The following is an 11,559-nucleotide window of genomic DNA, read 5'->3' as shown; positions in this document are numbered from 1 at the left end:
TGTTGGATTTGAAAAACTGCTCTAGCACTTCTGACACAAAATGGAGTTCCGAAATGAGCATTTATTCAGGATTTTCATGTTACAAGTCCGCTGAGCGAGTACCTTTACAGCAGTCTTTGGAGAACCGTTACGCAGAATGGAACCCTGAAACTTTTTTCCATCTTGCAGTTCTTTGAAGAATTGGTGATCTGTTCCAAGTCCGCCCCACGTCTTGAATGAAATCACGTTGCCGAGGCTCGCATCGCACAACTTCTTCTTACTTGGATTGTATCGAGACACACACCTAACCCTTGAGTGAGTATCCGCCGTACTTCAGGCCACCTCCATACCCGAGGCCGCCTCCGTATCCGAGTCCGCCTCCGTATCCCAGGCCGCCACCGTATCCGAGTCCACCGCCATATCCGAGTCCTCCACCGTAGCCGAGACCACCACCGACTCCTCCGATACCACTGTGAGCCACGAGGGCGCCTCCGCCGTGCACCTTGTTCACGTGATGCACAGTCCTCACGACGAAAGCAGGTCCAGCCACTGCCCTGGAGAAGCCGGGGCCTCCTCGCAGCAGGGTCACGCTGCTTCCGACACCAACACCTCCAGCGCCGAGGCCGCCCCCGTACCCGAGACCACCTCCGTAGCCAAGACCTCCTCCATAGCCGAGTCCTCCTCCGTATCCGAGGCCACCTCCGTAGCCTAGGCCACCTCCGTAGAGCCCTCCATAGCCGCCTCCGAAGCCACCCAGTCCACCGGCCATGGCGCAGGCCGCCAGAGAAGAGCCAAAGAGAAGAATTGCCTGGGGACAGTGCACATAATCTTAATTTTCGAGGAAATATTAACAGGATGTCAACAATCAGCACAACACGGCACATTTCTGCGGTTCATCGCCTCTTTTAGCCGTGACTATCCAGCGTAAAGCTCCTAAGTGGAGCACTGCCTATGCAGCAACGTGATATCTCACACTAGGCGCCTTGCCTCAGGCATGCCGCTTGGTTTGAGCGTATTTATATGCCCACAAGGCTTCTCTTAAAGGCTTTCCGCTAGACAATGCGAATGCCCAGGCGGTTAAATTATGGCACAAAGTTTAGTTTCTCTTTGCTCGGAATGGTTATCGTCAATTTAGGGGTTTTAAACAAATTCTTTCGGCGGACATAAGATTATTGCAGCCCAAAGCGGCAGAGTGTAATCTCATGTTACTAAGTATATGGCAAAAATTTCTGTTACCCTCACAAAGACTCTGAGAAAAAAAAAGACTACATGTCGCATCATTTCACTCCATAGGATTCAATGCATCGCAGTTTCAAAGAGTTTCATACCAGAGGACTCATGGTGATGCTGCTGAGCGGAGTGGTTCCGAAAAGCTGTGCTGCTCTGGGCTCGTCCGACAGCCCCTTATATACCCCTTACCCGTCGCAAATCTTCGAGATCTAGTTAAGCCGTCGTGACGCATCTGGGTTATTTTGCGCTTTGTGGTTTCGTTCGCGCCCGAATAGTCGAACCCGTATATCCTCGCTTTCTTCTCACGTAATGCCAGAGGCGGAAAGAATGCACAGACGCGGTTAAAATAGTGCGCGTAGCAGGTTGCAGAGGTTTTCATCTTTGCCATGTATAACCTATAGCGGAAGTTAGGAAGTTCGTTCTGTTAGTGCCCGCCGGTGTGGCTGATACCATCTTCGGCTGGTCGACCCATCCCTGTTAATTTTTTCTAGGACGTGCGTTATTGCGAGGAGAAAAGTGGAGTGTGGCGCTTCGATATTATCGAAGCGTGAACTACTTGCATAAACTGACAGCGAAAGTGGCAAAACGAAATGACAATGGTTCTTAGCGGTGTTAGTCGATTCCATAACCTAAGCGGAAATGAAGTTCTCATCTCGAAATGCAGCTCTATGCGAGAACTGGTATCATGTGAGTTGCGAGTTCGAAAATATTGCCTAGTGGCAGCATTTGAACGCTGCCGTGCATTTTCCACTCCAGACTGGAAACATGTGCTAAGACAGTGAAATGCGTGAGTATCATATTTTATTTTCACACCACCTGCGAAAGGTACTGCCTTCTATTTGAATACACGTTCATAAAATAAATGGCTGCCATCAGGTAATACAGTCCTTTTTTTCTATTCGGTTCCACCAAACAGGCGAAGTCGTTATTGAAAGCTACGGTTCCGTACGAGATACTTTGCACTTATTATTAATCTTTCGTTTCTGACGCAAGCCAAATACTGAAGACTGAATCCTGAAGTGTTTCATATAATCGTGGCTTTGTAGGAAGAACTGTTTGTATAAATCCGTGAATAAAATGTATGTTCTTAATTTCTATACCCCAACGGTTCTACTTCAGTATATCAAGACTAAATATGGTTGGCGAATATATTTGTGTAGAGTTAGCACGCGTGATCACTATATATTGCCTACACAAAGAATAAGGCAACAAAAAATATCGACATGTTTGATACCTTCCCTGATTGTCCACCAATTGCATAGCTGAAAACTTATCGCAACTCTCTCTGTGACTCAAAAAAGTTGAATGAACATCTCGTTTTTATATTTGAACGGGAATGCAATTATTATTTGAACACGTGCCACGGTTCAGATGTGTCTTTATTTCAACGTCGGGAAGTCGGAAAGCAAAATCAAAGGGCCAACAAAATTAAAAGTAGGGTTATGTATGTCCTCTACAAGGCACAAACAGCCGAATCTGTGCGATCAGGGCAAGAAGATTACACAAAAAACAGGGCACATTATAAACACAATATAGCTATTGCATAGCTGAGCTTAAACCATTTGAAGTATTATACAGGCACCTCAAAGTGGCGAAAAAAAATTGACAACATTAATATGCGCGTACATGCTCGTTTGCATGGTCGTTTAGGCAAAACAATGATTACGTTCAGTGTTAAGGGCTGGAGGAACCTGTAATGGAAGCATTTGGCGCCCTTACATAGTGGGAGACGAGGCAAGTACGGATCATAATTATCTTGTAGTGAAGGTTTTTTTTCTTCACGGTGATATTGGCGAAAAATTTAAAAATGGTCCACTTGTTATTTCGTTGTGTTTTAAACTGACAATTTAGTAACGTGCTGTATATTTCAATAACAGGCGTTATTCGTAAATGCAAATAGGCGTGATGTAAGCACATCTCATCAAATATAGAAAATAGCCGATACGGACTGGTTAACACATGTTTATGAAAGGAATGTAAAAGCTGTAAGCGTGTATTTCATTCCCTTTTTATCCTTTCTTAGCGGTGTTATATGCTTTCCGTCTTCATATGAAACGGCTGCATTGATGCGAAATAGCTCTTTTTTGTAAATTTTTAAACTTTACATTGTTTCCGAATGTTATCCTCATATGAGGCGAATAACAGAATTGAATGGAATGAAATAACGAATTATATAATAATACGGTAAGGCCCTCAGGCAAAACAAAAAACACCATGGACAGAATGCGTACTACAGCGGAAGCTTGACCGATGAGATTAGTCGTATGATTATCCCAAAGAAGCATCACTTCACGATATATGAAACTGTGAGTCTGAATGGAAAAAACAATTTCTGTGTTTTTTGGATCCCCGTGTTAGAACTAGACGGATGTCTATGGATTCGTTTTTCGCCAACAAAACAGTTCCCTTAATTTTTGTGGAATTCTGAAGGAGCAATACGTGCTGATCTGAGGCTGATCAGGCATTTTATCGTTCTTTTCTTAGACTTCAGGTGCAGTCGATGCAATAAAAAATAAGCTCTTTTGATCTGCATAAATATGTGCGGCATTTCTGTCGGTGTTATGCCATTCATCTCATTCAGGTCACACAAAAAGGGGCCAAGAATACTCCTTTACGGGACGCATCCAAAAACTAGGTGAAAGAACACTGCTCTCAAAACATGCTATTTATCAGGCAAGAGTCTATCAGCAATAGGGGAATAAGACTGCCATGTATATTTTTGGGTGCATCTCAGCAGAGATATTTATGAATCAGCCGCTAGTACGTTAATATCTGTCACCTTTCATAAACCAGCGGGAAAAGACAACTTGTCGTTTCTCTCATAGAGCTGGTTCATGAAAGATAATGGAAGGCCAGCTATCGCAACAGCAATTGATATCTGAGCTCGCTTTGAAGCACCTCAAAAGAGTTCCACGGCGTGCTTACAAAAACCTGCAGAAATCTTGGAATCGCTATACTTTGTAGAGCCATTTTCCCAATTTTAACCATTTGAACAGCGCGGGCTCTTCCCTTCGCCCCAGGTGCGTGCAAATACAGCGTAGTTGAGAATCAGTGGCCTCCCAGAAGACGGAACAGCTTTGTCGCATGAGTAGCTGCTATGCGAGCTGCCAGGAGCCGTATTCTATAATCAGTCGATTTTTTATTGTCTATTTCGGGTCCTCTCGGTTTTGTGCCATTGGTCACTCAGATATGCCGCGTGGCTTTCAAGCGTCTGTGGGAAGGGACCCGGCCAAATGGCGGCTGGCGGCCAGACCACACAATTGGCTACACGTCGCTGTCAATGGCAGACAGTGGTCAAGCCCGGTAGCCTGCTGTTATTAGAGCACTGTGACGCACTTCACCCGTTGGCTGCACATCACAGCCAATGACATCCAATAGTGACGTCCGGTGACCAATTACCCCATGACCGGGTCGCTTCCAACGGACGCTTGAAAGCCACGGGCATACCTGAGTGACCAATGACAGAGGTCCAAGATGACTCGAAATCGACAATACAAAATGGACAGCTTATACAATACGGCCACTGATTTCTTAAGCACTTCGAGCCCTTACCTGTGCCGCTTTGTCTCATTCGCGTCTCAGTGTGTTTTTTTGTTTTTTGTATCTCGCTCCGATATTAGTGATTGCGTTGTTGTAGCCGTAGCACTGCGCTCTCAAGAGCTCTGACCCGTAGCTTTGCTCCCGCACTACGTTCCATGTTTTACCCCTTAAAAGTGTTTGTTTGGTTCGCAATACTCCCCTGTCGTTTACGCTTTGTGTCGGTGTGTCACTCGTAAGGCGACATTGTCGCTCGTGAGCCCTGTTCACCGGAAGGCGACGTTCTAACTTGCAAAATTGAAGATGAACTTTTGGATTAGTGTTATTGCTATCGCTGCGCGCGCCTACGCTTGACCTCGCTGACATTCGGCTATTTTCGCAGCTGCTTTCGCTGTCCCGGTTCCATTCAGTAAACCACCGTCTTTCAACAGGCCTAGACCCCGGGTAACAGGCCTGGATCTCCGCAGCCGTGGTGTCACTTTTTACCCTCTTATTGGTCCTCTCGGAAAAATATACAAACATTACAAAAGAGAAGGCGAGGCAGCCCGGACTATCCCGTTCTTTCAGTAATTCCGAATTAAACGAAAAGCACGAAAACGCTAAAGAAGGAATATTTAAACGCAAATGCAGCGAAACAAACAAAAAAGCAAGAATCTTGAAAACAAGCGAAAACCAGTCACAGCGCAGTCATAGTCACAGCCAGACAGTTAAAGTACAGTCAAAGCAGCATGCGGGCGACAGCGGTGTAAGTTACATCGAAATTTTCAACTTGTACAAATATGTATAACCTTCACATGTTGGAAGCTAACAAGATGAAAAGTCGGATGCTGTTAGCGCGCGACGCACACAGTTGCTGAAAGCTTTCGGGTTCTGCCAGAGCTGCGAGGAGTGAGCACCCAAGATAAGTTGCGTCGCTCACCTCACTTATGCCTGCCACTGACAACTTTCTTCACATCTTCGTTGCACCAGCAAATTAAATAGTTTGTTCGCGACCTGGTGCGTCGACTCTCCCTTTTTCCGAGCCCTCCAGAGTTACCACCATATTTGGTTCCGGCTCTCCAACATGTCGTTTAAGAGCAGGCTGCTGAGGCTCTTCCGCCAGCCCGTCCGCTACCACCTGTAGCCGCTCTGCCGAGATCCAGGAACACTGCTGCAAAACGCTGGCCCCATACCTCCGTTTTGCCTCCAGTGCCAGGAGCGAGCGCCAAGATCATGCAATCCTAGGCTCACAATAGACAATCGTCTTATTTGGTGAACTTTAGAGTAGCCTTATCATGTGAGACGGTGTTGCCAGCAACAGCTCCTCAAGCTTCTGGGTACTCGCCTACAACAAGTGAAGACTGCGTGCCTGTATAAACGCCACCAAGTCCTCCCATCTCATCTTACCGTCCAGCCATCTCTAGCTACAGCGCGCCTTCGCCGCGTCACCTCTTCATCTGTCTGATTCGCCCCACTGCTTACTCTAGAGGAAAACAAGCGACAGCAGCTCGTGAGGCTTAAACTGTAAAATTTAGAAGGCATCAGCTCTCACGAGGTCATTATAATAAAATTTCGAATGAGGACGTTTCAGTGCTGTGGTTTCGGTAACCTGCGCTAAGCTTTGTAGCTCCTTGTCGAGGTGCGAATTGCTGGATTTTTGCTGCGCATTGCCAACGCTAAGACCATCAAGTCATTAGCAGCGTGTGCAGTCTAACGCAATTCGAAGGTGATCCTTCAAGGGCTAAGCCGCCGCGGTGGCTCAGTGGTTATGGTGCACGGCTGCTAACCCGAAAGACGCGGGTTCGAATCCGGCCGAGGCGGTTGAATTTCGATGGTGGCAAAATTCTAGACGCCGGTGTACTGTGCGATTTCAGTGCACGTTAAAGAACCCCAGGTGGTCAAAATTTCCGGAGCCCTTCACTACGGCGTCTCTCATTGCCTGAGTCGCTTTGGGACGTTAAACCCTATAAACCAAACCATACCAAACCTTCAAGGGCTAACCTACTCAAATTAGACAGCTCTAGCAAGGCTTTTCTCACGAACGGTGCAACGAGTAAATGAGGTGGTGGTGGTGGTGAAAACATTTATTAAATCATAGGGAGAGGTGTTGGGGGTCACGACTTGAAGGGTCACGCCCTTACAACCACTAGGTGGGATGCCTAGTCAGGTACCCCATTGACGTTTGCCGCAGCCCGGGCGCGCTGCGTTAAGGCCCTTTGGGCCTCGAGGGTGCAGCAACCGGACAGGGTCGCCTCCCAGTCCTCTCGGGTGGGGTTTGGGATAGGGGGTAGGGATGGGTTCTGCTGGCAGGCCCGCATCATGTGGTAAGTGTCAGACACCTCCCCACAGTGTGAGCACCGCCCGTCGAATTGAGGATCGAAATGTTGTAGAGTTGCCGGGCACAACATCGTGAGCTAGCCAAAGCATTCCTTTTTCTTGCACCATCTTGTCTGTTGCGGACTAAGTGACCATCAGGCCAGAAGAATTCCTGGGTCTTTTGCAGCCGGAAAGAATCGCTCCAGACTGCACACTCAAGTCGTGCTCCAGCAATTCCACCCTATGATAGAATTAGTCCTTCTGCCTTCCTGTTCTTGGGATATTATCCTACTCTTTGCTGAGATTTCCTGTCGCACCATGCCGCTCTAATTTTTTTGAGAACAAACAGCGCTTACAGACAAAGGACCAGAACAAGAAGGACACACACCAATTCTGGTCCTTTGTCTGTAAGCGCTGTTTGTTCTCAAGATGTTCCCCAACCAACTCGCCCAGCAACACACCTCGCTCTAATTTACTGTGCTCTGGCTGCAATCAGGTTCTTTCCTATGCCTGATCTCTTGCCGGACGCTGCTCTTTCTGATCTTTCTCTTAAAGCCCTGTTCACCGAAGTCACCGACCCTTTTTTATGGTCTCCCGTTCTTGTACTTTTCTCTCGTGTATTTCCGGGTGACGACGCTGTCCTCTTCAAACCAACTCAAACTTTTCTGCTCCGCAAGTGTCTTCCACTGCCACATGCTGTACCCCTTATAACCGCTTTTCTCTCTGCACATTGCTTTCTGACCCGTTTTCCCGCCCCACTGCATTGCACCTAAGCGAATCTCTGCGGTCTCCACGCATCTTTTATCACCCACGAGGAAACTGATACTCCGTCCACTTTTTCCTACACAAGATCCCGCCTCTACAAAAGTGCTTTATACCTCCATCAGCGCCGATGTTCCTCTGCTGCCGCCAAAGCAGGTCAAACTACATCATTCTATAAGCTGTCCATTTTACATTGTGCATGTCCAGTCCATTCCGTGCTCTGTCACTGGCCATTCAGATAAAACCGCAAATTTCAAGAATTTGAGGCAAGCGACCCGGCCATTGGGTGGTTGGAGACTCGACCTTACCATTGGCTGAAATTGGATGCAATATGCCGCGAATGGCGAGGTACATCGCAGCCCTTTCTCAACAGCAGGCGACCTGGCCTCACCCCTCCCTGTTATTGGCTGCGATATGCAGCCAATGTATCCCCGACGAGCAGGGGAACCCCGACGGCTTGTAGAGATTTCCTTGATGCCTTCCGGCCTTTTTAGTGCCCTGTGACCTTCGAGCCGATGATGGATGCCTTTTTGCCCGGACTGTAGTGGAAGACATGCCTATGCGAATGGTACGACAAAACAGCGCTGACGGACGGGACGGAAGAGACAGACACATACGCAGAACTAGCAACCAAATTATTTTTTGCGAAAGAGGGGGGAAATATAAAGCATAGAAGGGAAGGAAATGCGGGAGGAACATCACATATGACATACATACAGGAAATCATCACTGATGAAGAAGGGCGATCTCCTGTGGGAATAGAGCCACAGATGGTTGGCTTACACATGAATTGCCTAATGCGTGAATGTGAAAAGCCTACGATATCACGCGCGAGGTGTCATCTCTATACTTGCCGACGATAGTGGTTTGGTTCAGAAACGCCTCACATTCATTGCAATCTGCGGAATGAATGAGCTTTTTCCGCAGCTCCTCTGTCACTTTTGGAGGCAGAAATAAAATTGATTGATTGATTGATTGATTGATTGATTGATTGATTGATTGATTGATTGATTGATTGATTGATTGATTGATTGATTGATTGATTGATTGATTGATTGATCGATTGATTGATCGATGTTGTTTCGGCGTGACTGGTTTTCAATGTTTTTCGCGTGTTCGCTTAGCCGTTCGTTGAAGCACCAACCGGTCTCCCCGATGTAAAAACGGCCGCATGACAGTGGGACCTTGTAAACCACACCACAGCAACAGTTGACAAGTTTGTTTCGGTGTTTCTTCTGACGAGCCTTCTTTCCACTTTCCCGGTTCACTCTCTTGCACAGGCCTCCTGACTTGTTCCTGGCTGAGAAAAGGAACTTCACGCCGGCTTTGTTCACAATCTTTTTCACGTTGTACGGTACTTGGTGAACATACGGAATACATGTTATGTGCTTATTGTCCAGCTTACGCGTCACCTTCTTATTTCTGCATTCTTTTAGTATCGACTCTGCTACCCTAGATAAGACCTTCGTCGGGCAGCCTGCAGCGGTTAGCCTAGTAACCTGCGCGTCAAAGCTGGCTGGGGTTTTATGCACACATGATCTAAACAGAGCGGCTTTCATGCATCTTTTCCCTATCCCACGCTTAACTATCTTAGAGTGGGCCGACCGGAAGGGGAGCAGGCTCTTCTGATGTATGCAATGTCATGTTTGTGCCGCATTTTCCTCCCTTCTATGCTCTATATTGCCCCCTCCCCCTCTTTCCCAATAAACCATTTGGTTGTTGGTTCAGCGCATGTGTATGTCTCTTCTTCCGTCCGGTCCGTCAGCGCTGTTTTGCCGTACCATTCAATATCAACAACCAACCCGACTCAGCCCTCTCCATGCCTATGCAACCTTGCCCCCTTAGCCGTCCTTCTCCAGACTTTGACACCCATCTGGCATGCTTGAAACGCTTGACCTGCCTCTTTCACGGCGGCCGGCAGATCGACTTAAAAAGAGCAGTTTTAAAAGCTGACCGTTTTGGGCCATGCCAGATCTAAGGAATGTGTACGTCCCGACGCGGCTAAATGTCATACTCCGACTGCTTTTCCCAATCCTACCTCCCTACCTGCCCAGCTTCATAGGCCTGGGCTCTTACTGCCACCGGTTTATTCGCAATTGTGCTTCCATCGCGGTGCCTTCTACAGAACTGTCAGGAAGTTCCGATTCATCGCTGTGGTGTGCAGCCTGCAACAACTCAAAAACACCACGCACCACCTTCTCAGTGCTCTGCCTATAATGCGTCATCTCGACTGGATCGCCCTTACCGAGGTCCGCACGGACGCCAGAAGTGTTGGCCTCTGTGCCATACTCGTCCAGCGCAAATCTGGCTTCCATAAATACGTTGTAGGACATGTATGGCACACACCCACGATGGCTGAACATAATTCTCTGCAACTCAAAACGAGTGTTTGGCCACAATTTGGGCCCTTACATAAACACGCCCTTACCTTCATGGCCACTTTTTAAAATCTTGACCGAGCGACATGACCTTTCTTCGCTTTTCTCCCTCAAAGACCCATCCGGCTGGGTCTTCCGCATCGCTTTTCGTCTCTGGCAATTTGATATCTGTGTAGTTTATCCCATTGGCAGCAAGCACCTAGACGCCGATTCCCTGTCCCGCTGTCCACTTCCAGCTGAGAACAGCCTTTCACCTCTAACAAGTTACCGCCATCGCTCCAGATCAGCGGCATGCTTTAAGCGCAGAATACAGACACGTGAGCCGCGTCTCTTCATGGTTTCCTCCCCGATCTAGCGGCAGCTTGTCTATGATGTGCTCTCAGCCACCATTATTTCCTGTTCGCGCTTCGTAATAATTTTCTTTGCCGCCGCCACTACAGCTCCGATGGCCGCAATTGGTTGCTAGTCTAACCCTCGATACTTGCGCTCGCAAATATCTCCATACTTCCATACTAACCTGAAGTCCGTGCACGTGGTAGTATTAAATGCCCATGCCCGAATCCGGCTGCGCTACTACTGGCAAGAAATGTAGAAATACGCGAGTTCATGCCTCACCCGTCCCCGTCGCAAGACACATCCTCATCATTCTACTGAACAGAGTTGCAGCCGTCACCTTGCAAACCCCTCCTGTTTGGCCACGTCAACATTGATTTATGTGGGCCGCTTCCAAACGCTCCAGCTAGGCACCGTTGGGTTACCGTCGCGGTTGAGGGCCTGTCAAACCTGCCCATGCCACCGCCCTTCCGGGTCCAACGGCTAAAGAGATCGCCTCTTTCATTTTGCAGCGATTGGTCCTTCATCACGGCACTCTGCTAACCCGTTCAGAGACCAAAGACGCGCCTCTTTCTGTGGTGTTAAAAAATCCTTGCTTATCAAGTGCAACATAATTCATCGAACTAGTTTCACCTTTCATCCGCGGGCCAACGGCCTCGCAGAGCATGTTAACCGCACCGTCTAGGACATGATGTCTATGTAAGACCCCTAGCACCACTCGAATCACCTTAGCGCCCTTCCATGCCTCACCTACGCCTACAATACCACTGCCCAGTCCACTAATGGCGAGTGCTCTTTACAACCGTTAGGCCTGGGCAAATAATTACAATTCTCGCTTGCCAACCTCCCGCGTACGAGTATACCCTTAGAAGGGTTGTTTTGTAGGCCAGTTGGTGACCCCTAGTTCAAGAAATGCTTCGGCGCGGCAGACAAGGACGAAACGTTCAAAACACACCACAGAGCGCCAATTGGTGCTCTGTGGTGTGTTTTGCACGTTTCGTCCTTGTATTCCGCACCGAAGCATTTCTTGAAGGAGTATACCCTT

General features: G+C 48.0%; 1 protein-coding gene across 10 annotated transcripts; it reads right to left on the bottom strand.

The window, feature by feature from the left end:
• Positions 1–283: 283 nt before the first annotated feature.
• LOC149329074 (uncharacterized) lies at positions 284–1,319 on the bottom strand. Of its 10 annotated transcripts, none has more exons than XM_089562094.1 (3): positions 622–781; positions 397–588; positions 284–357 (listed from the first exon to the last, which is right to left on the bottom strand). In XM_089562094.1, exons 1-3 carry the CDS (start codon positions 746–748, stop codon positions 284–286), a joined length of 393 nt encoding a protein of 130 aa, XP_089418220.1. In that variant the 5' UTR covers positions 749–781. The 10 variants fall into 10 exon arrangements, with proteins under 10 accessions (XP_089418220.1, XP_089418223.1, XP_089418213.1 ...); XM_089562097.1 differs by having other exon boundaries at positions 284–339; positions 394–588; positions 640–781; XM_089562087.1 differs by adding an exon at positions 1,308–1,319 and having other exon boundaries at positions 284–787.
• Between the last annotated feature and the right edge of the window lie 10,240 nt (positions 1,320–11,559).

Source organism: Amblyomma mixtum, chromosome 9 (assembly GCF_055824585.1).
Source record: "Amblyomma mixtum isolate Tamu chromosome 9, ASM5582458v1, whole genome shotgun sequence".
In the NCBI taxonomy this organism is placed as follows: Eukaryota; Metazoa; Arthropoda; class Arachnida; order Ixodida; family Ixodidae; genus Amblyomma; species Amblyomma mixtum.
Note: the sequence above shows the minus strand (reverse complement) of the source record. Positions and strands in the feature narration are given on the sequence as shown.